The sequence below is a fragment of the Ctenopharyngodon idella genome, chromosome 5 (assembly GCF_019924925.1).
Source record: "Ctenopharyngodon idella isolate HZGC_01 chromosome 5, HZGC01, whole genome shotgun sequence".
Classification (NCBI taxonomy): Eukaryota; Metazoa; Chordata; class Actinopteri; order Cypriniformes; family Xenocyprididae; genus Ctenopharyngodon; species Ctenopharyngodon idella.
The window spans coordinates 1,523,403-1,551,391 of NC_067224.1; the positions used below are offsets into that span (position 1 = coordinate 1,523,403).

Genomic DNA, 27,989 nt, shown 5'->3' on the forward strand with positions numbered 1-27,989 from the left:
ATAACATATTTAAAATCAATGCAACAAAATCTTCATAATTTTTGCTTCTTTTTCTCAAATAATACATTACAAAAACAACAAAACACAATATTTTCAGCCTGGCCAAGTCAATGCGTGTGAATACTAGAGTAAACTAACTTCTAGGCTCTTGAAGCCTGAAAGGTGGGACTTTCATTCCTTTCGCCGCCATATTAAGCCTTACCATTTGTGCCATTCATTTTTCTCCAAATGCAATGTGCACTCCAGTAATTGTATACTGTATGTAGGGCTCAGCTGGCGCTGATAGACGGGTATTTCATTTGAAGAAGAGCTCTTTACAGTTCCGTGAAGTAAATACATCTGTGTGCATTTGATTTGTGAGAAATGTAAGATTGAAGATACGCCGCCGTCTCCAGACACATGAAAAACAACTTAAAATAGGACGCTTCTGCTGAAAAGTGCTGATCTTCAAGAGCAAAAGTTGTTGAGGTAGGTGCGCAGACTTCTGCAAAATTGGCACTTGTGGAAATGCTGCTTGACATCTGTTATGTGTCGAGGTTAAAAGGAGAAAGCTGCAATGTTTGCCCTAAGTTTAGCAGCCATGTTGCTCCGTGAGTTGTTCTGGACATTTCTGCAAAAATGTATTCTTATTTTCTTTTCATAACTTAAATCAGATGAGTAGCTTCTCTCGTATGTCGATACCACAACTGAAATAAAACCAGAATGATTGCCTCGTTTTCATGCACCTTGCTATTAAACTCTATTGAATCCTGAGTCAAAGTACAACAAAGCCTCTCTCACACCTTTTCAACTCTTCACAAAAAACCTGATCAGCACATAGATCGCCACTCTCATAAATATTTACATTTCACATAAAAATTGTCATTTTTTGCTTTGATTACATTAGGTGCTTGCAGACTTTAAAGTGCATTGATAGACAGATTTGCATTTATATTGGTTTTGTGGTCGACACAAGCTGCAGTCCAAGAACATGGACAACTGATCAAGCCGATCACACAAAACCCTGGACCATCTGAGCACCAGCAACGAGAAACACTCACACTCTTAAAGCATAAAATCAAAATTGACAATTCTTGTTTTGTTTTGTTTTTTTTTCTTTGTTTTTTTTTAATGGAATATTGCAGTGTTTATTCTAAATTATTTATCGGTGCACATCAATATTGTCTTGCAGCATCTCTTCTCTTCTCTGATGACGAGGGCGGGGCAACCTGTCACTCACATGAGATCCACCAATAGCAAACCACAATCATCCAATCGCCCTACATTTGTTCTTGTTCCAGAAGCTGTTTCACTCCACTGTAAAACCCGATAAGTTACGGTAACTCAAACCATTTGAGGAATCCGATTGCCTTAAACCATTTAAGCTTAAAAACCAATAAGTATTAGTACTCTAAACTCATACAGTATACTGTATATTAAGTTAAATTCACTTATATTTTAGTGTTGATTTAGTCAATCATTAGAGTAAACTCAAATTAAATATTTTAAGTTTATTTCACTCATTCAGTTTGAATTCAGTTAACAAATCTAACTAAGCACAATTTACAATGTCTATTGATGATAATTTTGTTTTTTCCAACAATTTTCTTCACAAAATACAGTATTTATTTAAGAAGGGAAAGCATATTATAATCTCACACAAGTATTTTGAGCACCCCAGCATTCTTCAAAGTGCCTTGATGTCCCTTCATGGTTTTTAATATTTTTGTGATTATTTCAATTCAAATATATATTCAAATTTGAGGTTTACCTGATCAAAAAAATAAGTGGCCAGACAAAACCTTCCATTGAAATCGCATCAAAATGGTGTATAAATGCTTGGCAAGTAGCAAAATATGTTACACTGATGAAAAATATAATCTACAATGAATAGCAATTTTATCGAAAAAGCATTGTGTTTTTTACTTTTTTGTTGATGTGAAATATGCCTCTAATTGGCATGTTCTGCACAAACACCAGATGGACTTTGCTGATTGGCTCTTTTATTTGGAAGGCGGGACTTACTTTATCAGAGACGCCATATTAGCTGTTCCAGTTTCTCTCACTAATTGTAACACCAGCAGTCGGTCACTACAGTCTCTGTACATACATGAAACCACATGTAGGCTAAAATTCCCTGAAATTCAAAACAATTACACTCCCAACACATGCCTGAGAGGCTAATGGGCTTTCGCTTATTAGCAGCACGCAATGTCATTTGATTTTATTGTTGTGCAATCTAACTCCTTTCATTATTATGGTGCTGCAGCAAGGATATGACGGTGTCTCTCTCTCTCTCTCTCTCTCTCTCTCTCTCTCTCTCTCTCTCTCTCTCTCTCTCTCTCTCTCTAAAAATTGATACTTTAAAACACATCAGACTATAACAGTTAGTTTGTACATCAGCTTATGGAGTTTAATAGCAGCAGCACATTTTTTTATATATATATATATATATATATATTGCTTGTACAGCACCAGGTTTAGTGTGAAACCTTTGCCTGAACTGAACCTCCTGGACACTAGATGGCGCTATGGTTTTGATACTTTCTAGTTTAGTTGCCAATTAAAATGAATGTTTTCACCTGTGTTTAAGTTCTGGCCAATGTCAAGTTCCAATTTTGAGGTTTGCATCACATAACCACCTCTATATGTGTGGCTTTTCTGATGTAGTAAACTTGCTCAGAAGCTCACCTGGTACAGCGTCGCTCTTGTGATGTGAAGCGCTCAGGTACGAGTCCAGTGAAACTCGAGTCATGATAAAAGAGCTCAAAAACTTGCAGAAGCAAGATAAAACGACATGGTTGCTAGAGCAAGTGTGTTTTAATGTCATGTTTGCTTTTGTTATCACTATCGATTAGGTTTACTGCACAGTTTAGTGTAGATTGTTCATTGTTTTCAAACGCGATACAGCATTAACCTTTTAGTGCCACTGACCAGACATTTTATTTATGAACTGCAGTGATATGTACAACAACCAACGATAACAACAACATAACTCCTGTGGGTGAAGTTTGCTCCATGTAAACAGTGACTTTACAAACTTATTTCACATCTGAATGTGGTGTCCTCATATCAAAAAAATATCCTGACATGACAAGATTGGATTTAATTTTGCACAGACAAGGTTGTTAAACAAATCTGATTACACTTGTAGTTGCATATTTGAACATTTTCAGTGCTGTGCATATGCCACAGACTTTCACTGCAAGAAATAAATGTTTTTCTTTATGTTTGAGGGACGAGTCAGAATGATTTTCTGTGCTGACTCAGTAGAGCTTAACTCGTTTTTAACTCAGAATATTTCTTTAATGTTCCAAAAACTGTTTAATATGAAGGGTCCTGGTAAATCCAGCTCATGCTGTGTTAGTTTGAGAGTGATTCCTGGAAATGGAAGATTAAAAGTGACAGAATCACAGCTGGTTGATTGAAATCCTGGCTAAAACAGTCACGGTAGGGTCCAAAAAGTCTCAGACCACTAGTGCAAATGCTTGTATTTTTTATTATTATTATTATTATTTTTTCAAATCAATTTTTATTATCAGCATAACAATTTGAGTGACAAGCTGCATTGAGAAATGAACATGAATGTGAGGACGCTAAGCAGTGGAGCTAAGCATCTTATTTTTCTCGTTCCATTTGTAACTTGAAGGCTTCCGATCTCATTCGCTTCCAGTTATTTTATTTATGCTTTATATTGCAAAATGGTATTTGCTGTCATGGTATTTTATTTTATTATCACAATCATAAACACACTGGTTTGTAGTGCAAATAGTTTTACTGTTTACTGCACTTTGTCATTCTTCTAGTTATTTAGAGCAAGTGTGTTCTTATCTCATGTTTGCTTTTGTTATCACTATTGATTAAGTTTACTGTACGGTTTAGTGTAAATTATTCGTCATTTTCAAACGTGATGCAGCCACTGACCTGACATTTCATTTATGAACTGCAGCGATATGCACAACATCCAACGTAATAAAATGCTGCCATATTAATCTGTTTTAGATAAAACTGAATGTGCTTTTAGAGCCACTCTCTGAACATTCACTTTGAGCATCACAAAACATGCAAGATGAAACGTAATATCTGGCACGTTTTTCAAATGAAGCATGAAGCAAACTTCACCCACAGAAATTATGCTGGTAATATCTAGCCAGAAGTCTACCTCCAAACAGTATCAATGTGTTGTTAAGTAAAAACCTGTCTTAGGCCACATTTACATGCTTCAAGTGACCCAATTCTGATTTTGGATACGACCCACGAACGTGTAAGCAGGAACAAAGCACATATATTCTCTGATATTTTCAGGCCTCATTCATATGTGAAATAAATCTGATATGAACGGGATACGTGCATTTGCGTCTGGCCATATAAGCAGACAGATCAGATATTCCCCTGTCAATGCGAGTCGTACGTCTTTAAAAAAGTGATGTGGCAAATGATGTCAACTCAGGTGTTTTTTCTCCATCTTAAGAGACCAATGTTTTGCTGACCTTTAAAGATGGTGCATACAGTATAAGCAAAAGCTTGTATTATTATTTCATTTGCATCCATTGCAAATCGAGCCGTTTTTACTTCCTTTTCGGCCTAAGCTTTTCCGGGTCAGTGCGTCTACGTTGGGTTGTTTCGCCAAGTGTATAGTGTAAATGCAGATATCAGATATGGGTCACTTTTAAAAATATATAGTCAACAAATCGCAATTGGGCATCAAGACCAGCAGTGTAAGGCCCTGTTTCCACCTGGTATTAAGTGGACTATGCTAAATACAGGAGTAAATGGGGTGTAAAATGTTTTAAGCTTGTCCACTTTTGACCAGTTAGACTCGATTGACTCGATTAGACTCGATTGCTTTCGTAGTGTAAATGCTCATGTGTTCAAACAGCCACTAAAGATCACCTATTCTCCATCTACTGACCTAACGTGTAAACATTATAGAAAGCGCTCTAGCCAGACAGGATTTCAACTTTGTCGGCTAAAGACTCAAGTTTGGTTTGAAGATGAACCAAGCACAATGTTCTCTCACCGTTCCTGATTTCTAACACACACTCAAAGCGTTTGGCTGGTCTTAAAGCTCATCAGAGCCAAAAGGAAAGCTGCTGCTCTCCCTATGTTTTTCCGTCATCTCGAAGTGGTTGAAAGTGAACAAAAGAGACAGATTAAAACACCAGGTGTAAACAGGTATGTGTCTCCCTCATGCACTTGTGATCCGATCCGATCCAAAACGCATCTTAATTCCAGGTGTAAACAGGGCCTAAATGTGTTGTTAAATGTGTCTATTAAGAGCATCTTGAGCTTCAATTGAAGAAAAAGAAAATCTGACCATCTGTTTAGTCATCTAACACAGCAGGTCCCAGCAATAGTCCTGGTAAATAAACTACAAAGATTATTACATATTGCTTTAAGAACAAATAATGCAACCCAATTAAGTAACTAACCAGCATGTCCTAAACCACTAGACTGTAGGATCTTCCAAAGGTTTGATGGGTAACACTTTATTTTCCAGTGCCCTTTCTTACATTTGTTACAACTACAGTAATAATGGCAAATTATGCATAACTACATGTAACTAACCCATAAACCAAACCCTAACATTACTCCGTATTTAAATAAAAGTACAAGGACACCTTAAAATACAGTGTAACTGTTTGGTGCAACCCTAAACAGCAGAGCTCAGCATGTAAACACTTTTCCTCCTCATGGGGCGAGTTTAGCTCAAGTGAGCAGTCAACAGCAATGTGTCACAACAGATTACTGATCTAAAGCCATTTAATTATTCTCTGGTAACGCGCCTTTGGGCTCGTACTCGTAGATTTGCGATTCTTCATTCTCCTCAAAGTGATTGTGACCTTTCTGGCTAAGCCGAGCACGAGATCAGCAGCATGTGAAATCACAGCGTTTGGCCTGCAGACTGAGACGGTGCGTCCAGGTCATTAGAGGTGCGGAGATTTGCTTGTTGCTGATCGGGCTGCCATTGTCCAGCATTAAGCTGCCATTTAATCTCGCTCTATAAAGACGATCTGATTCTGAACACTGCAAACCCTACAGAACTCCAGGGACGCGTCTATTGTTATTACGTGCCGCTTGCTACCAGCCATCTTATTTAAGTCGCGCTTGTTCCCAGGCAACAAGCAAAATGACTATTAAGAAAGGTCTGTTAGTAATCGAGGCGAGGGCATTTGTGCTTGGCCAGGAGCATGTTCTCCAAGGATTCAAGCGGGCCAGTGCCTCCTCAGAAATTTTGAATGATAAAATAATTTTGATCTGAGATCATATTATCATTATGACAAGAGATCAAATAGTATATAATCTGCACTATTATTATAGGCTCAGCACCCTGTCAGTGAAACTGAACTGGTCAAATTGGTAGAAATACAAGAAGTAAGAACACGTTCAGACAGTTTTCGCAAACACACGTGTATCTAGATTTGATGATTACGGAAGGTGATTATTAATAATAATAGACAAACAGGCTTGCAGTAACAATATATATTAGTGCTGTCAATCGATTAAAAAATATTAACCAATTATTCGCACATTTTCTGTAATTAATCGCGATTAAAACGTTTTTAATGTATGTTTATGTTGTAATAATTTCACATTTAATCTCCAAATTAATGTAGAAACAACATAAAGACAGTATATTTTAAATATGTTATCTAACAGGTAGGAAATATAGGCCTACAGAGTTTGAATAAAGTTATCTTCACGGTCTTCACTGCATAAATTATAAATGATTTCCAGTTTCATTTAGTAGAAACCATGGAAACACCAATGACGCTTTAATATATTGTGTGTTTTATTAGACTGAGCAACTGTTTGCATACATTCATCAACAGAAAACTAATCAACACAGTAAGTCTTATGATTTAATCTCATTTTCTTGATTTACCGCAAATACCGTGTTTTACCATGACTAGTATCTATCTAGCTTACTGCAGTGTGCAACAAATGTCTCATAGCAGCTGCAGAGCGAACGCAGAGTAGCATTATAACAACTTTTAACACACAAATGTATGTAATATGCAGTGTTATTCCTCATACGCTTGACCGGAAGAAGCGGAAGCGGCGACTGTGGCATAATAAAAGTTCTGCTGCTCTTGAGCCGTGTGTTGCACTCGTCTCTCATTAGCAATCGCTCCAGCGGCCTCGTTTCTGCTCTCACAACACTTGCCCTGCTCTGTAAGTAACAGTAACGTTAATAATATCATCCATGAACATGATTTCTGCCTGAGTCCAGTCCGAATTCTTTTCCACCGGCTGTAGACGTGAAGACAACACCTCCCATGATTCCGCGAAATCAAGGCATCATCAAGCTACACCTTTGTTTTGAATAAGCGACCTCTAGAGGTGAAAAATTACGTAGTGTGCCTTTAATGACAGACATCAGAGCAGCAGGTTTATTAGGCTGCTGTCACTTTAAGAGCTGACGCACATGACGTGGATCTGACACACCTCCCATGTCCTCACTACCCTTTACGGTCATTTAAGACTTTATTTAGGCATACTTTTGTGTGTTTTTGTCCGTTCAAGTGTGATAGAGAACTCAATGCGGCCGTGCGCTGTCTGAAGTGGCTTTCTGTGCGCATGATTCGTGTGTCTGTCACACAGACAGCGTGCCAGTACAGATTTAAGTTCTTATTTTTGTGTCTAATAGCACTTGCATGAATGATAGTGATCATATACTGTAGCACAGCCAAAGGATGACAGAAAAAAAATGGATGCTGCGTTAATTGCGTTAAATATTTTTATATAGTTATAAAGTTTGCAGCTCATGTTTCCTACTGTAATGGTGTGTTTTCTGGTAAATATTAGCGATATTTCATTTCAGCGTGTGTGTGTATTCGTCTCATTTGCTGTAATTAAACGTGTATTAGCCATCAGTCCCTAGTTATCAGCATAAAGCACAGAAAGGTCCATCTGGGTCAGCCACCATTACATGCTTTATCTGTCAGAGCAGGAAGCGTATTTGTGAAATCAACACTGAGTGAAGCTGAACATGAGGCGACGGGCCTTTGGGGCTGTTTCTGATTCTTGTATAATCCGAGCAGTTGGACCCAATCAGATCTCACCGCATTGTGGGACAAAACATGACTAGACGGCCTTTATTTGGCATTACGTAACTTCTGATGGCTAGAAGTGAGAGTAGAATTAGACGAGATGACCCAATTCACCACATAAGAGGAAGTGGCAGCCTGAGCGACTCAAAGGCCTGGAGACGCACATCAACGTTCGCTCCAGAAATGGAAAAAGCAAACTTTTGTTCAGATTACCGACAGTTGATGGATGAGCCTTCCCAGTTCATGTGACAGCAGTGCAGATGTCAGACAGATGTGATTGCAGATTTTTTGATTAAATTTTTAATGAGAAGCGCAGTGAATTCCACTCAGTATTGATGCACGATTTAATTGTCTTGTCACAAGCAAGCCGATATCCTGCATTGACGGCTGAATTTGATGCTTCCTTCTGTTGGAGGAGACAGGGGAACACAGGGAGACACGATCTTCCGTGCCGCCACTGTGTCGCCGTGCCAGAGGCGATGCGCCTGCCAAATGCAAAATGCATTTCCGTTTCCCGCACTTCATGAATCGAGCGCGCACCTGGGTGAACCCTTGGTGAATAATGCCACTGCTGGCAAAACACAGTAAATATAGTAAACCTGAGGCAACAATGTTGACTTTCCACTCAAGTGGAATTTATTCATTTCAATTATTTACATTTCAAAACTGAAAAATGTTCATTTGAAACTCAATTAAAGGGGTCACGACATGAGAAATCAAATTGTGATCTTTTGACATATAAATGGCCTTTGTACCATTAAAGGGGTCATGAATTGAGAGATCAACTTTTCCTTGAGCTTTTGATATATAAGAGGTCATCGTACTATAGGAATATCCTGTGAGTTTCAAAACTTAAAACTACCTTGTTAGTCCAATAAAAGCTTTTATTGACACCAGACCCAGAGAACGACTGATCCTGGAATGTGTCTATAGATGGTGAAACTCCGCCTCCACAGACGAAATCAACGCCTACTTCATCATTGCAGCGTTAGCCCCGCCCACTGGTGTGTTAGTGAGATGAGGAGGAGAGAAGAGCGATACAGGACTAAAATAACATTACCTTTCAAAGGATCCTAATGCTAGGAATATTTTTTATTTATTTTCAACAATGTGAATGTCTCAGTTGAGCTTTATTTATTTGTATTCGGTACATTTCACTGTGGATTCTTTGGTACATCAACCGCATTTCGGCGCAGGCTTCGCAAACAGACTTTTACGATATGACATTTATCTGATAAATATGACGTTTATATGACAAAATCTCTTGGAGGAGTTCGTTAAAGTACAACATCTGGAAATGACAAAAACTGCAAAAATTTTGCAGAGAAAATTAAAAATATCTCACTTCCTGTTGGGTTTCAGATTTTGCATCCATGAACTTTTTTGTAGGTATTGGGCTGTTACATGTGTGTACCGAATTTCATACCTGTATGTGAAACATAGCACGAAGGGCGTTTAATTGAAATTTTGTAGGTGGCGCTATCGAGCCATTTTGCCACACCTAATTCTGAAACCCATATCAGATGTACATTTTCACCACTTCTGACACGTGTGCAAAGTTTCATGAGTTTCCGAGCATGTTTAGGCTCTCAAAAATGCGATTCATTTCAGAGAAGAAGAATAACTGACTGAGCAATTACAACAGGGTCCTCACACCATCAGTGCTCGGGCCCTAACAATATTTCAAGTGTAATTTATGAGATTTGTTGTATTTTGAATCCAATCTTTCTTTGTAAAAGGCATAAAGTTTATCATACTGATTTCAAAGTGAAGGATTTATTAATTTGAATATACATTAAACCAAATACTATAATAACATCTTAGTTGATAATTAATAATACTTTATTTTTGACAAAACATCCCATGTTTCGGTCGTGACTGCACATTTTCATTAGTGACACTAATGTGTTGGTAGTGACCACATCACATTACAGGATTTTAACTCGCATACTAAAACACTACTAAAACATATTAAAATACCAAAATTGTTTATTTCCCCCAGATAAATCATTATGTGTTTCCTTTTGTCACTACCAAAACAATGATGACATGTTTCGGTTGTGACAATTTTAGATACATTTGAGCCACTCAAAGATGACAATCAGCACATATTTGAGTTAAAACAACCCAAATGCTTTGTCCATTTTCAACCCAACTTGGGTTGTTTTTAACCCAGCATTTTTTTTTAGAGTGTTTAATCATTTTATATTCCTTCAAAATTGTACAGTATTATGTGCAACTTGAAAAAAAAAAAAAAAAAAACTTTTATTTTAACAAATTTCCCATCAGTACAGATGCTGCATCCATTGCATCTGACATATTTTTTCACTGACGTGGTTTAAAGAAAATCAAGACTTCATCCAAAATCACATACTTTATATAGTAGGCGAAAACAGTATGTGCCTAAAGAAGTAAGTCTGAATTCACAGTGCTCATAGAAGAGTAGGCAAAAACTACCCGGATGACCTACTACTTCTGAAGTGTGCTTTCGATGGACACTTTACTATCCCATGAGGCCACGGGAGAGGATTTATGAATGGCGGTGAGGCTGGTAGGTCACATGACAATGACAACATGGCGAATGTAGTATGTATGGATTACATTTATACTATATAGAACATACTGTTTTAGCGCTCGCAAATTAAATACTAAGTCAAAATTAGTACATACTCAAGAGAGCATGTGATTTCGGACGCAGCCACGGAGTTTCTCAGTCATAATTACATGGTGCCATTCAAGACGTAAATACAACCTTCCTGACATGACTTGAATGCTCCATTTTTTTTTTTTTTTCCCTTTAATAAAGGAATACATAAAAGAACACATACAGTAAATAGGTCACGCACAGAAGAACAGGGTGCTGTCTCAGCAAACAACTCAAATACACTCTGACAAGAGATGACACCTTTAGTATGTGACATACAAAAAAACCTCACTTTTCCAGCCTTTAGGGTCCATGAAAAGAGAAAAACTCAGTGGAATGAGAGAGAGAGAGAGAGAGAGAGAGAGAGAGAGAGAGAGAGAGAATGTTGAGAGTGAACTACATCTGACATGAGAGGAAAGAGATACAGTGAAGAGAAAATACGGAGACAGGGTGAAGGAAAGATAAAAGTAAAGTGGAGTCGAACACAGAACAGGATGAGATGGGAGGGACGGAGGAGAAAAGAGACGAGAGAAAGCAAATACAGACAACAGCAGAGACGTGGAAATGAAAGCAAAGACAGAACGAAGGAAAAACGGCCTAAATCTTCTGTTAGAATATCAAACACGCGACCCAGATGAAGTCTATCGCACAAGTCTCTGCTCACAGGAAATGGAGGGATCAAAGTGTACTCTTGTGAAAGCTGAGAGAGCAACTTCAGCGCCTTTATTTGCAGTAGCTTGTCAGTCAAACATGTGGAGCTTTACTATGCAAAGAGACTGGAGGATAAAGAAGTAATATTATGAATTGTCTTCCGTCAGATCACATCTTGCCTGTCTGTCTCCTCGAGGACGCCGTTCCAGACACTTTATAAAGCCTCTGGATGACAGTGTCAGGAATGGGGAAATGCAAAATGCCAGATTTCTTGACATTAGCCGTAAAATAGGACAGCGAGAGCAGACATATGGACGCGAGGCGGCTGGCTGACTTGGCACCAGCATCTCTGTTAAAAGTTTGTTTGGAACAGCAGCTGATGAGTCGGGAATTGAGAAGAAAATTATTTTATAAGGAGGTCATGCGTGAACATTGTGTCTGTGTGTGTGAAAAGTCTTTTGAAGCAACTGCAACAGACTGTAAGCTCATGCTTCACATGTCTACGACTCATCATAAAAAAAAATTTATTCTTGCCAGTATTTTGTTGATGCTACAGGAAAGACGTTTGACCAATGAGAGAGAATAAACACTGAACGACTAATATATATAAGGATGCATAACTGAAGAATAAAAAAAACTATATTTTGAAGATAGTTTTGAAGATGAAGTGATGATGTGTGAACTGTGTGTCTGTCAATCTTAAAAACAAAGTTTCTTTATTGGCATCAATGATTCCATGAAGAACCATGAATATCCATGGAATCTTTCCATTCTACAAAAGGGTCACACCAAGAAAAAATTGTTCTTTTAAGAACTGTCGACTGAACGGTTCTTCGGGGAACCAAAAATGGTTCTTCTATTGTATTGCTGTGAAAAAAAAAAAAAAAAAAACAAAACAAACACTTTTGGCTGCTTTATTTTTACGAGTGTAGAGACTTTGATTAAAGGGGACCTATTATGCCCCTTTCACAAGATGTAATATAAGTCTCTGGTGTCCCCAGAATGTGTCTGTGAAGTTTCAGCTCAAAATCCCCCACAGATCATTTATTATAGCTTGTTAAATTTGCCCCTATTTGGGTGTGAGCAGAAACACACCGTTTTTGTGTGTGTCCCTTTAAATGCAAATGAGCTGCTGCTCCCAGCCCCCTTTCCAGAAGAGGGCGGAGCTTTAACAGCTCACGCTTCGGTCTCTCAACAACAACAAAGCTGGAGAATCTCACGCAGCCAAAATGAGGATTGTCAGTAACGGTGTTCAGCCTCACATTGTTCAAACCGGAGTCGACACTGATGGAGAGACTCAGGAAGAAGTTACAACTTTTAGAATGAAACTGGACGTTTCTGAATGGTTAGTGGATAAATTTATTTAGTTGCTGTGGAGTTGATTCAACTCATCCACTAGCATGTGCCGTCATGTTAATCTTTTGTGCAAATCCAGTGTTGAATTGATCCTCGTTTGTGAAGCAGTCCGGCGTAAAATGAGGGCATGTCAACAACACTCTACTACAACAACTCTTCCTCTTCTCTAAAGCAGCCCAACATGGCCTCACCCCCTTTGTTGTGTGTTCTCAGGGGCGGGGTTTATGTAAATTTTAGGGTTAGTGATGTCACTAACCCGGGAAGAAGCCTGTTGTAGTCCCTACCAGCCGTTTGTTGTAGTCTTTAAAAGAAAATATCTCTCTTTGCATTGAACTTTGAGCGTCGTAACTTTGCAGATGTTGTTTATGATCAAACAGCAACATTACACACTAACTAAGTTAAAAAAGTGAAATCATATTCAACCACGCCAGAATGCTGATCAAGACTGGACGCCACAGACCAAATAACATACGTCAGTTTTTCTTCATAAACCACAGGAAGTGTTTCACTACACAGATGGTTCTCAGCAGTGACTTTTTTCTGATTTTTGAGACTGATATAACACATAAAAGACAGAATGGTTTTGTTTGTTTCCAAGTTGTACACTCATCGCATATGAGAAATAACCGAGGTTTTAATTAATTTAAACGTAATTTATATATATATATATCTTGGTATATTTGTAGAGGTGATAAAAGCTTAGATGTATTTACAGACTATTTTTGTGGCATTAATGCATTTACACTGCAATTACAAATGCATAAATAATGCTTAAATGTTTAAAAAATGATTATTGCAGTATGAATTGATTTTTTTAATGAAATTATGCTTTAAATATGAAACTAAAACTGTCAGTGGCAGCATGTCACTGCCTTGATTAACGAGTCATTTATTCAATGATTTGTTCAAATGACTGATTCATTCAGGAACGAATCAAGTGATTAGGTGTGTTCGATCGGTGTATGACATCAAAGTACAGCGAGAGCGATAGACAGCTCCGTATGCTTTCGAAGTCATACACCGATCAGTCTGTGCAGTGCCGCTTCAAGTCCAAGTCGTTATGACTGGGTTATTGAATCATCCACTCACTCGATTCATTCAAAAAGCAGATTCCATTAGTAAAGAAACACAGTTGTGTGTTGTTGGGAAATGCGCAAAGGATCTGCTGTGGCTTTGTTCGTCAACAGCATTCACAATATTATGTCTAAAATGTAACTTGCAATATTAACTTGTTTCTTGAACTGTTGCATAACATCAATATTACGTTTGCAACTGTGCTGATATTTAGGAAAACAGCACTCTCTTTTGTGTGATATTGTTTAACTATATCATGATGTAAATATAAAAACAAAAACGTATACAGGGTCCGTGTATAAACTGTGGCTCTGTTCCAATCCCTAAAGAGCTACAACCTACTAAGGCAGCATCTTAAATGGAACCTCATCTGAAACACTCCATTAGACATGAACTCTGCATGCTACACAAATGAACCACATGGGACACTTGATAATGCACATTATACAAACATTTATAATTGACATTTCTCTCTGTCTTTCTTGTTAGCCATCTTGGATTTGCCATTGACGGATGCACACAATGCCATTTGCATTGGTGTTCATCAGAACGGTGTCAAGTTAGGCAGCTTTCTACTTGGTTTAGAGTGGAGCCACTGAATGCTGTTTCTACAAGGCATCTTTTAGTCTCTAGAGTCACTGTTACAAAGAAAAACTAGATTTTAACAAGCACTTTGCAAGTGTCCCTCACCTCTAAAACACTAGTAATGTTCATTTAGCTTCTGAGAAGTGAGATCCTCACGTACACGTAACACATTTGAGAGTGTGGGGTGATTTATGTAAGTGTCACTGATACTGACAGGTACGTTTTCATGGCAACGGAAGGATATTATATCAGGAAAGAATAAATGCCAATGCCAGTATTTCACTGTGGCTGTATCCAAGCTTTAAAACACACACACGTTTCATTTTCACTTCTGTATCTATAGCCTTCCGCTTCACTGTTTTCCCTTTTACATTTAAAGGGGGGAAATGCTTGTGCTTTTGTGCTAAAAGAGTTCGTTGTACAAACTTTTTACCATTCAAAAACTTCCCCAGTCCAAAAAAAAAAAGCATTTATTGAAACTTAACTGGTTAGCGATCAGTCACAAGACACAACGTGAAAGCCGTTGTAGTGCTTCATCAGGCGGCGATTTCTGAATGTACAGATGACTGAGGGATTTTTTTGTTTTGCCTGTGACTACTTTTATCTGCTTGGGAAGTGGGTAGTTTTAGGCATAGTTGTTGAGTTAGGCACTCAAAAATATCTATATTATAGTGTAATGCAACTAAAAAATATTGTGGTTGATTGAAAATCCCCAATATATGACTTCATGATGATAAAATTCCCATGCTGTTCATCTAAAGATTTCTCACTGAAAGCAACAGGTTTATAATTGCATTAAAGATGCTAATGGCTGCTTTAAGTGTCTGTATAGTGTTTACATACAAGTGTGAATATGCAACATTTGCATAAAACAATTATGCATAAACAATTATTGCATAAACAATTTTTTTGCCCATTTGTTCACATAGCTGTAAATATGCTTATACTATGGTCTGTCTGAATACTTGATTTTGATTGGTTTGAAAGGTGTGCAATAAAACCGTTTAATGCACATGTAGTTCCAAGTCAGTTTAAATCACTGTTCTATATTAATGCTCTGTTTTCATTGAATACGTCACTCGGAGTTTGTGCTGTGCACACACACACGCACACACACACACACACACGCACACACACACAGAAACATTCAGGATCACAGAAGCTTGTTATCAACGCTGCCCCATGACATTTATTAATACAATAGTTTCGCTACTGAATCTCTACATCACATTTCTCAGCAACAAGGGGGTTACATCACTGGTTTTGAAGTAATTAAACTTACAGCTTTGTTGTTAATAGAGACAGATGCTGAACAGATGCAGGTTATTCACACACGATAATTAATTCAAATAAATGTAATCTTACGCACTACTTTACCTCTGTGTCTGATTTAAAGTGGGCAGAATGCTAGATCTGACGAACTATAACAGCCATTTTTACCCTTCCGGTCAAACATTACACTGCAAACATCATTAACAGCTTTAACTTGTCAATGCTGGCAAATGACCATGGTATAAGTGGGATAATCCACGGCTAGCTGTGAATTAAATTATTTTAATGCATGATTTTAATCCTCCGTGGAGTGCATTCATTACTTATAGCATTAAGGGCATATTATAGCACCATCATCACTTATTTGCAATATCTCTCGATGACAAACACTGCAGGACATTTTCATACTGTGTACAACAGCAACTTTTAATTACATCCCTTAATTGCATAATGATTAGAGTGTGCCATTTTAATATACGATATATTAAATTTGAAAACAAACAGCACTTCTATGCACAGCAAGTGAGATCACAAAGGCCTGAGCTGAACTGGTGCATCAAGGTGAAAACACTACTGTCTCTCACGCTTCAGTGCAGACTTTAAGACCATTAGAGGGACCACACTGCCTGAATGCAGTTTTATCCTTTAATGCACTGAAGATATAGAGACCTATTGTATGTGTCCTCTGCAGTGACTTTTTATGTTATTATCTTGAAAGCTTGTTTTTGAAGTCACTGCACGCCAAGTGCAGTGAAAAGAACTTGAGAAAAGAACAGCAGTCGCTGTGAGAGCTTGTAAAAGTACATGCAATGTCCATTAGCATCCCAACCATAATCCAGTACATTCTTTGATTACTTTTCAGCAGGACTTCTTTTAACACAATATCTTAACACAGGTGCCGCATTCACAAGGATGCACAATTATCCTCTTTCAGTAAAATTCGCCATTTTGGAAGCAAAATTGGTCACTTAGGTGGTTTGTGCAGACCTGAAATCTTTTTGTTTGGTGGAGATTAAAAACTGTTTGTTCTGTGCGCGTTTGTTTGACTGCAATAGCGGCCAATCATGAGCCCGTCTATCGCGATTCTGACTAGTGATGGTCGATCATGAACGATTCATTCATTTGAAACAAATCTTTAATATGACTCGGGAACAATGAGTTGGTTACTGCTTTAAACTTTATCAAAGTGATGTTTACCTATTATATGGATTAAGCAAAGATACCTACATACAATAACAACGTACAGTTATGTGACAAAAGAATGAACGTCTCAAACCCGAAGACTCGGGAGGTGAACTAATCATTTCAGTATCCGGTACCGACTGCGTAGCCTTATAGCCTACGGGGATACGACGTGACAAAAGAACGAACGACTCAGATCGGGAGGTGAAGACCCAGCTAAGCAATGAATTAATAATCGTTTTCTGTTTCTCATAATTTGGCCTTGGTTGCATTATAGTTTTGTTTTTTTTTCTTATTCAAAATGTGATTAACGTCACATAAGTACATGTGTTGGGGAATTTGGCCATTAACATGTAACATTTTAATTATATTCTGCTGAAATGAATGAAATAAACAAAATGACTTGAAAAAAGATTCATTCATTTTGATGAACGAGATTTAAAGATTCAAGTCAGTAAAATGATCCGAACTTCCCATCGCTAATTCTGACTTCAGCGGCGGCCAATCGCCTGTCTGACATTAGCAATGGTCAATCGTGTGACTAACAAGCGTGTCTTACATTAGCAGTGGCCAATCATGTGTCTGACATCAGCAGCGACCAATCATGTGAATAACAAGCACGTATCTGACATCAGCAGGCTTGTTCGAGGCTTGTTCGACTTCATGCGGCGCCGCAAAGATTGGCTGCCGCCTGACAAAAGCAACGCGTTCTGGTAAGAAAATTTGTCCGACTTTGATCGGCGCTGCAGCCGCCTTACGATCACACGTGCCATCAAAGTACCGCGAGAGCAAAACGAGACCAGCCACCTAGGTCAGGCACTGCAGTTGCTCAAAATCGGCTGCGAAAGCTTCGATGACGACACACTTTATTCTCATTGGTCAGATTCTGTGATGACAAGGATGACATGTGTTGTGTGTTTTTTCTTAGGACAAGTTCCTGTATTTAACCAGTCTTGATATTGAATATCTGATATTGAAAACATGGGAATTTCAATCGCATCTACTTCTTCATCTACAATCAATGCAAAAATCATGTGATCTGCCATGAATGACATTGGTTCATTGGTCCCCCGCCTGCAACCGGCAGATCTCGCCAGCCGGTGGCAGGCTAGTGTGGGTCATCTCGAACAAGCCTAATCACATGTCTGACATCAGCAGCGGTCAATCGTGTGACTAACAAGCGCGTGTCTGACTTCAGCAGTGGCCAAACGCGTGACTGACAAGAGCGTGTTTGACTATTTTCAGCCAAAAAAGAGCTTCACAGTGACCTCGACCCCCATGAATATAAATATCTGCCTACATCATCAAACCACTTAGATAAAATGTAGTGTTCTTTCTGTGTTGTTTACAGTAAGGTAATAGTTTTATATTGTACCATTCAGGATGAGTAGTTTCATCAAAGATCAATTATAAACGATGTACAATCTTACTTTCTTCCAAAGATTTTTTTTTTTCTTTTTGGCTCGAATCAAAGGCAATGTTTCCAATGTTGCGATTCATCTGGGAGCAGGTCGTTTTGGTTCACGGCTTAAAACTCTTTATTAAAGACCTTTTTGAAATCCCTATGGAAAAAAAAGAATGAATGGGAAGATACTTCTAGAATCAAGGCTCGGCCGCCTTGTTGCAGAATTGATTAGTGAATTTTCTAAACCTTAGAAGAAACTTTCATCAAGGGAGGAATATGTAACATTTTCAAATTAATAAATCAGAAGGAAGGTTACTTCATAGACAGATATAATAATGACACACGGTAAAGATCTGAGGAGTTACAGACTCTTGGAGAGCGTGTGTCATTAATTTAATGACTCGATGCTCAAACATGTGGTTTTATTATGAGAAGTGCCACTAATTCCTGTTCTCGTCCTCTAGACCCAAAGAAAAATCTTGCTTCTCGGGTGTTTCTCCTGAGAAAAACACTGTCGCATTCCAACAATATCCCAAAACCATATCAGAATCAAACTCAAAGATTTCTCAGTATGGAATCTGTGCACTCATTTATGACTCATTGTTTTTTATTTATCCCAAGGACATATGATGCAAAGTTTGCAACAGCAGCAAGCTCCATTAAATCTCCTGAACGAAGAGCACCCTTAACACAGCAATAACTTTCTGATAACACTTTACAATACGTTTCAATGCATCAGGTATCATGGTGTCACGATCCCAGTTCTGTCTTTTTGTTTTGTATGGACTTCTGAACCACACTAACTGTTGCACTTCACCCCGGACTACATTTCCCATCATTCACTGCATTGATTACGCACACGGCTGTAGCCAATCACACACCGTACATAAGCCATGGACTTCTTCTCTCTCACGGCTGAGTATTGTTAGCATTTAAGCTGTTTAGCATAGCTACGTTATGGAGCCAGTTCTAGTCTTAGTGTAGTCGTGTCTTGCTTTTTGATGCCTGTTTCCTGATTATCTGCCTGTCTTGGACTTCTCTCTTGCCTTGCCGTTTGGACTCTGTTTGCACCTCTCTTGGACTATAGCCTGTTTTCCCTGGATTATTCTTTAGCATAGCCCTCCTGGATATTGTTTGCCACTGATCAACCACGCTTGTCCCTGGAATACTCTGTCACGCCTGCTCTATACCTGTTTGCTGTTGCCAACCCATGCCTGTTATCGACCATGTCTTTGATTAATAAAAGCCTGCATATGGATCCGCACGTATCGTTTGCTCACTCCGTGACACATGGACTAACATGCATTAACTAACGTTAACAAACGTGACCTTATCGTAAAGTGTTCCCTCTTTATTTTTAAGGATCTTAAAATTACTTTCATTGGCAACAACCAAAATCACTGCTCCACAAGAACTTCAGCCCACTTATAAACACAGTGCAATTTCTTATTTCAGAACAGAACACAACTACAAGCAAATTCACCTCAGAAATGCCCATGCTTTTCTCCAGGCCTGGGAAACACTATTTTAAAATTCTCTGATATTTCCTAGGTTTTTCATGACCGTGGGAAGCTTGAAAGCACAATAACTGAGGAGCTGATCAGATTGTACTCATATCCTTCCTCTCTGAATGGGCAGAACTGAATGCTGGAGATGCTTTGAACTCCATAAGATGATAAAACAGGTTCACACTGAGGGCAGTTCTTCATAAGCCCATCCGCTCGTTTTTCAGCAGAAACTTCATATATGGACAGGAGATTCAGCTCTTATCACACTAAACAGTGTCTATTAAGTGCACTCACCTATAAATTTTATACCGGGTCGTGAATCCTTGGCGAAATCTTTCCATGAAGGAGAGGTACCCCTTCGAGTGGTGGAAAGGGCCACGGTCAGAGATGAGCCAATCAAACTGCTTGGTGACATGCTGTTCGTTGGCCGAGGGCTCTTGGCGGGAAGACTGAACTGTTATATGGTCCCATATAAACAGGAAGTAAGTGACTTCAATGAGCCTCCAGTTCATGCTTCACTCTCGACCGCTCTCTGCTCATTCTCGCTCCATTCTGCGGAGACCTGCGGGACGGGAAGAACACAAAACGATAATTGAGTGTCATTCATAAAACTCTGGATGTCCTATGAAGGTTCATTGGGAAAAAAAAAAAAAAGTCAATTGCAAAACTCAAAACATGTCAAAATACATACAAATCACGTCAGTTTCCAGCTGAAATCAACACTGGAGGAAGTAAAACACCAACAACTTTTATTCCTTTTCACATAAAGTTATGATTACAGTAGCAGATTATCGAATAATAAAGACTTGCACAATACTATCGTATAACCTCAAAACACTTTTACCACGGTGCACGATTTGAGAAACCAGTCACAATAAAAGACCTCAAAGACTTGTAGAACCAAGCTAAAATGGCATGATTCTTCAGCAAATATGTTTTATCTAGTGTTTACACTATCGTTTACGCTATTATTTTTAATGATAGGTTTGATTGAAGGATTAGTTCACCCAAAAACGAAAATTAAGTAATTAATTACTCGCTCTCACGTTATTCCAAACCCCTAAGACTTTTGTTCATCTTTGGAATACAATTGAAGATCTTTTTGATTAAATATAAGGGCAGCACGTTTGAACTTCAGCAAGAACCAGTGAGGTTCATTCTCGTGTTACGCAGCACGTTTGAGCTTCAGCAAGAACCAATGAGGTTCATTCTCGTGTTACGCAGCACGTTTGAGCTTCAGAAAGAACCAATGAGGTTCAATCTCGTGTTACGCAGCACGTTTGAGCTTCAGCAAGAACCAATGAGGTTCATTCTTGCTTTACGCAGCACGTTTGAGCTTCAGAAAGAACCAATGAGGTTCAATCTCGTGTTACGCAGCACGTTTGAGCTTCAGAAAGAACCAATGAGGTTCAATCTCGTGTTACGCAGCACGTTTGAGCTTCAACAAGAACCAATGAGGTTCAATCTCGTGTTACGCAGCACGTTTGAGCTTCAACAAGAACCAATGAGGTTCATTCTCGTGTTACGCAGCACGTTCCACAAGAGGTTTGTGCTTGTGCAACAAGCAGGTTCAGTTGAGCTTCTGTTTATGTTCGCTGATCAGAGTTTACGCAGCACGTTTGAGCTTCAGAAAGAACCAATGAGGTTCAATCTCGTGTTACGCAGCACGTTTGAGCTTCAGAAAGAACCAATGAGGTTCAATCTCGTGTTACGCAGCACGTTCCACAAGAGGTTTGTGCTTGTGCAACAAGCAGGTTCAGTTGAGCTTCTGTTTATGTTCGCTGATCAGAGTTTATATGTGAATAAAGCCAAAATTCAGTCTGTTCATCATATAAAGAGTCTCTTCAGAAATTTGGACTAAACCTCTTAATTCATATGGATTAGTTTCATGATCTCTTTATGAACTTTTTGAAGCGTCAAAGTGGTAGTTGTGTAGTTGTCAATGGAGGGACAGAAATCTCTCAGATTTTATCAAAACAAGATGAACGAAAGTCTTACAGGTTTGGAACGTCCATATATGAAGAGTTACTCTCTTGAGTAGGTGCTTATTCAAAATAAGTACCTACTCAAGAGAGTAACTATGAAAGTGTCATGAAATGTGCAGGACTCAACATAATATCACATTGCAGAAAAGTCACCACAGGCATGTTATTCCAATGTATGAAACCTAATCTTGTTGGCATAACCCTCAACAGCAGCGTGAAATTTTATTGTATTAGCTGTTTTAAAATCCCACCGTCCTCCGTGGCGGACGGCCAGTTTTCAGAGCTCCATACTAACCTGACTCACTGCCCTTTTCACAGACGAGGATGAATTACAAACAGGAAGTACAGCCTTCACTTTATTCAGACTAATTGGTGTCATGATAAGTTCAAGCGGGGGTGAGTGTCAGCGTTATGATGTGTTGTGACATGGGTTTGGTTTGTGGAGGAGTACGCCAGCGCATCTCCTCTGGCTAATTAACGCCGTGCGTGCATTCGCACATCAATTTATTGCATTAGCTTCATTGATGCAATTAAGGGGTACATACTGATACCCTGCAAAGTGAGATGGACATGAGTAAATACGCTCCTGTAAAAAGAATTTGTAACAGAGATGTAAACATTATAAAACAACACAAGCCATGGAATTATGAATCTGAGTCAAGAAAAAATGTTTTTTGGTCACTTTGTTTTATACAGTTGTATAGCCGATGCAGCTCCTCTTTAAAAAAAAAAAAATAGCATTGGCAAAATTTTAGGGCGAAAAAAAAAAAAAAAGTCACATATTCGGAGTCATTTTACATCTTCTTTCGAGAATAATATTTAATTAAGTGTTGCTGTTTGTCACTAGGTTTTTGAGTCTTTTTAAACAGTATATTAAGGTATTTTATCATTTTATTAGTTGCAGTTGACATACATTTATGTGAGTTTGATGTGATTACCCTAATTAAGATCTTGTTCTTTTGCAAGATAAATACTGCATGAAAAATCCATATCATCTCATAATTTATACTTCTGAGTCAAGAAAAAAAAGTCAGCTCATCCTTTATGTCATGTTTCACCTCCAAATGGAAGAAAAGTGGACCGTTCTCAGTACTGTGATGTTAAAAAAGACATTTTTAAGTTGTAAGTAAAGATAATGGTACACTGTGTAAAGTGGTAACCCTTCAGGAGCTGTATTTCACTTGATTCAATCCATAAAAATGAATTTTGCTGGTATAAATTGTGTTTATGTTGCTTCAGTGATGCTAAACAATATTTTGACTTGAATAAGACCATATCATTTAGATGTTATCATTTTTAGTTTGTAGTGTGTGTTGTACTGAGTTTAATTTCTGGATGATTTTAATGACAGTAATAAGAATCATGTGTTGTTGCTGTTTTTTTTTTTTTGTTTTTTTTTTTTTTTTTTAGAGGACCATTTTGGAGGAAAAAATGCAAAATGTTTTGGTTCTAAAAATATTCTTCACTGTCTTTTTTGCAAAACACTTTATTAATATTTTATTATATATAATTTGTGAAATATATAGCACAGGTCTTGTCTCTGTGAAATTCGCCTGCAAAGGCAAAATATATGCGAGTTTAACACGACCAGCCTGTGTATATGCTATTAAAATGAGATGCATTTCCATATCACAGCATATGTCAGCAGCACTCTTTATGACTGTCTATCCAGCAGCGTGTTTTTATGTCGCGATAAGAGCCATTTTCATCTGTAATGATCCTCAAGATCTTCCCCTCCAGCTCTAGAAGCCCAAACTCTGTGCTATTAAAAAACAACATTTACCTCCTCATGAAGAATATCAGACAGCATGTGACGTGACACAGCAACTAAAACTAACAGTTCTCAGTAGTGTAACAGAAGCTCAGTCAGTTGCTTGTCCTTTTTACCTCAGAAGTGTGTACATTATATTGTGCTTTCAGTCCTATAGCTGATGCAACTCCCCTTTGTATACATTTTAGTATGAATAAGACCATAAAAAATCATTTTTGCTGCTTCTTTAGAGGAAAATATTTAATTAAATGTCACTGTTGTCACTAGATTTGGGTCATTTTTATACATTATGGCGTTTTGTAGTTTTATTAGTTGCACTTAAAGAGGACCTATTATGCTTTTTTCCCTGTTCATCTTTCTTTAATGTTGCTGTTTGAGCATGAAAAAGCTCCGCAAAGTTTCAAAGTCCCTCCAGTGAGAGTTCTTCTCTATATCATTGTCAGTGTTTCTGAAATCCATGAAACGCCTCCATTGTAGTTTTGAGTTTTTTTCCAGGAACAAACACGACACAATATTCCTCTTTTAAATAATTCATACGCAGAATAAAGGGGCGGGGCCTGGTTGAGTTAGTTAGTAGTGTGTTGAAACTGCCGGTTATGGTAAGGGGCGGGACATTTCCCAAACACCAATCACAACACACTGCTCCAGCCGACCAATCAGAGCACACTGTGCTTTTCAGAAGGAGGGGCTTCATAGAGACAGGAACTAAACAGAGCGTTACTGACAGACTGGGAAGAGAGGAGCTGCAACAATGGAGAATATGAGGAAAATAATCAACATTCAAGCAGGAAAACCTGTTCTAGTAGAGCCCAAAAACAACATCAAGAGTTTGAAAAAGGGCATAATGGCCTTTTTCACATTAATTTATGTACGTTTGATGCCGTTGCCCTAATTAAGATCTTATTTTTTTGTCTTTTGTGAGATTAATACTATCTGATAATATATATATATATATATATATATATATATATCATCATTTATTTCATGTTTATTAAGATGTTGTCCTCATAAATAACTTCAATGTAATCATTTAGCTATTTTTTTTTTAACTTCTGCTGTAGCCATTTTAAAAGGGTAGTGTGGATGTAAATTATGAGTAGAGCAGCTTGTAGTTTGGGAAACTAATTACATGTTTGTGTTTTCACTGTTAATAAAATCTGACCTTACCCACCTTTCAAAAAAAAAAAAAAAGGTTATGAAACATTAATGAATTATACCAAGCATACTTCCATAATTAGCGTTCTGCAGGCAAAAGAATGTATTATTAATACTATCTGATAATATATGATCCATGTAAATTTATGGACGTTGCCTTCTTACAAACATCCTACTCACCCTAAAGGTGTTTTCAGGTCTTTATACAGTACATAAATAATTAAGAGGTATATGCTAAGAGCTCCAGGCAACTGAATGCAGATTAATATCCTCTCTTCTATGCAATTATCTAATTATCAATTAAATAATTTCTTCCCACTTCCTGTACGGCTGTTTACAGTCTTTAATGAATGAAGATCTTGGAGTCTCTGAGTTCTGCTGGAAGTGTCACCCGCAGTGGCAGCAATGACAAATATGCAGCTGAGCCGTCTAATGAGGGCTCCTTTAACTAATTAGTTCAGACTAATCTGAGGTTGCCTGTCACAATGTAACAATGCATCATTTTACTGAAATTAAAAATGTGGAGAGAGACACGTTAACCCTTTGACATATTCACACCAAAGGGTAAAGTTCAGTACGGTAGTTTTTAACTGTAGTTTTTTCAAAGGTCACTGATAGTAACTGTAATTACAAAGTCAAGGTGAATAATAACAGAGCAGCAAAGTTAATGTATTCATGATACAGCTTTGAAATTTAGCATTTAGTTATAAACATTATTTCAATGTTATTAAACTTTAACTGAAAAATTAAATTAAATAAACAACTTTCTTTCAGCTAGTTGCCAAGGCAAGATTTGTTTTCATTTTATTTTAAGTTGATGCACTAATAAAAAAAAAAATACTGTAGTACAAATTAATAACAAATATTTAGATATATTATTATTATTATTATTAAATATAAAACATACAACAAAATTAAAATGAAAACAGAAAATTCATAAAATAAAAACTCAAAATATTAATAAAAATTATAACGTTATTTCAGTTATACTAAAATAAGTCTGATCTGTATTTGATTGTTTTTTTTGTATTACAAACTTTGAAAGAAAATCAAATAATAATTATAGCTGCAAGCAGCAATTAACAGGGTTCAGGTGCTTTAAGGCCTTTAAACACATGCGTAAAAAGAGTTTTTTGTTTTAATTAGTCAAACCTGTAACCATCTCGATCATACATGGAAAAGACTGTTTACAGCCAATACATGCAATTTACCATTGGATATATATACGGTTTTTAAACCTTTTTAAGTTATCAAGGTTGAGCCAAAAACCTAGGACTAGTTCGCCAAAGTTGGTTTTTGAATTAATTTCCAATATTTAATGAAAGTTGCTCAGAATGAGGAGTTCTACCATGTGGTACGAATTTCGTGGGCGTGCGCGAAAAATTGCACATACATGATCGTTTGCGCACAGGAAAAACGCGAAGGCGTCCCCTGGTGGTCAATTTCTTTTGAATTTCTCACAGACGTCTAGGGCCATGAGTCAAACAGGCCCAGCGAGTTTCGCTCCAATCGGCCTCCGTTAACTTTTTTTTTGATAGCTGCTCAAACTTCAGTGGCCGATGGTGGACATGTTTTTTGAGATGCGTCAATGTCCTCACAGACAGTCTTGGCACCTCAGTCGAAAACACTGCATGCCAATTGGACTAACGGTGAAGTAGTTATAGCCATTTTTATGTTTTTTTGCTGTTATAGCGCCACCAACTGGCCAATCGCTGCGTCCTTTTTCACGCGACCACAGAATGAGCTCTTACACGTGTGCCAAGTTTGGTGAAAATATCTCATTCCGTTCACGAGTTATAGCCATTTTCGTAAAAGTGGCTCCACCCACTTTGAAGGTTTTAGTGTTCATTAGGGACCGTGAATCGAAATTTCAACTTTTTTTTTTTTTTTGATAACTATTGACAATCAGACTCAGGAGAATCTCACTGCACTGGTTTTGAGATTTAGACATTTGAGCTTACGCCAAATGGTTCAGGAGATATGCGCCATTTCATACGTTTGCCCACTGTAGCGCCCCCGTCAGGCTGATAGGGGCGAGCCTTGGGGCGAGGTTTGGTCTGCCCGATCACTTTTAGGGGAGAATGCTGATCCTTGGAAAATTTAACAATAACAATAGGGTTTCAGAGCTACACGCTTGACCCCCTAAAAATACTGAAATATTTATAATAAGTGTAATGACCCACATTACAGAAAATATTCTTAATTGTGATGTCAGCAGTTTTTACAAATGAAGGAGAGAAAGTTGTCATGGCTAAATATCCAACTATTTTGCATGTCTGAAAGTGTCTCTTTAAGAAACACTAGATAATTTCCTCTCATACCTACTTAAAGCAAAAACTCAGCAAAAATGAGATGTCCGTCATCATTTACTCATGTTGTTCCAAACCTGCATAACTTATTTTCTTGAGTGGGAAATCTGCTAAACATCTTCTTTTGTGTTTCGTGGTAGAAATACGGCTTTGAAACAACATAACAAATGATTCCAGAATCGTCACTCTCTCACACTGTCATAGTCACCTCTGAACGACACGCTGCTCTAGAGAAATCTCAGCCATAACTGCTGGACTTTATTGGATCGATAAGAGCATCCAGGGTTATTCTAATGACATTCAGATTCTCACTACAATCCCACAGCTCTCAAACACTCATCCTGCATTGAGCACTGAAGCCAGGCTTTCATACAGACGGCCATCATGTGCTTCAGGTGTGTTTGACTTGAACAGACTGGTTTGTGGTTTACTGGTTTTAAAGTATATTATTTCCATATTCTGTACTCTTTAGTATGCTAAAGTGTACTTCTTTTTCACAAACTGTGTGTAGCACATATGAGCCTCTATAGAGTTCTTGTTGTTGTTTGAACTACAAGAATTGATGCAAATTGTCTTTTAACCGAAGAGAAGCACATGCATCAAACGAAAAGCGATCCCAGCATCTAAAGGACTGACCATGACAAACGGTGTCTGATATTGATATTTCTTGTGGTGCTCAGAGAGCCACTGAGGCACGCGGCCAAACCCACCGCAGGCTTACGGAAAAGTACAAACATATAATAATTAATCTGTGCACATTTATACTGCACTGAGTGCAATACTGTGACATTGCAAGCAGGGGAACTGTTTAGATGTCTAGCAAAATAATGCAATTTGCGCCATGATTAATGTTTATTGTGCATGAAGAGCCACATTGTCTGTCGGGGCAACAGGGTCATAATTTATTCATCCTCTCACTTTAAGTAATGCACCTCTTCCTATCTAATCGGGAAAATTGCATGTGCATTACGGAAAACATTGCAGAGGCAGGAGGTCAACAGAATACTTACAATGCCATGCTTTATTGTACCGTTTAAAATGAATACAGTCACCTTGACG

At 38.0% G+C, this 27,989-nt stretch overlaps 1 protein-coding gene across 1 annotated transcript in view; it reads right to left on the reverse strand.

The window, feature by feature from the left end:
• The window catches only part of brinp1 (bone morphogenetic protein/retinoic acid inducible neural-specific 1), a 165,863-nt gene that overhangs the window by 108,494 nt on the left and 29,380 nt on the right, over window positions 1–27,989 (reverse strand). Inside the window, exon 2 of the mRNA XM_051894306.1 lies at window positions 20,005–20,272. Within this exon, the coding sequence (XP_051750266.1) occupies window positions 20,005–20,222 (218 nt within the window). The 5' untranslated portion in view covers window positions 20,223–20,272. The remainder of the gene's footprint in view (window positions 1–20,004; window positions 20,273–27,989) is intronic.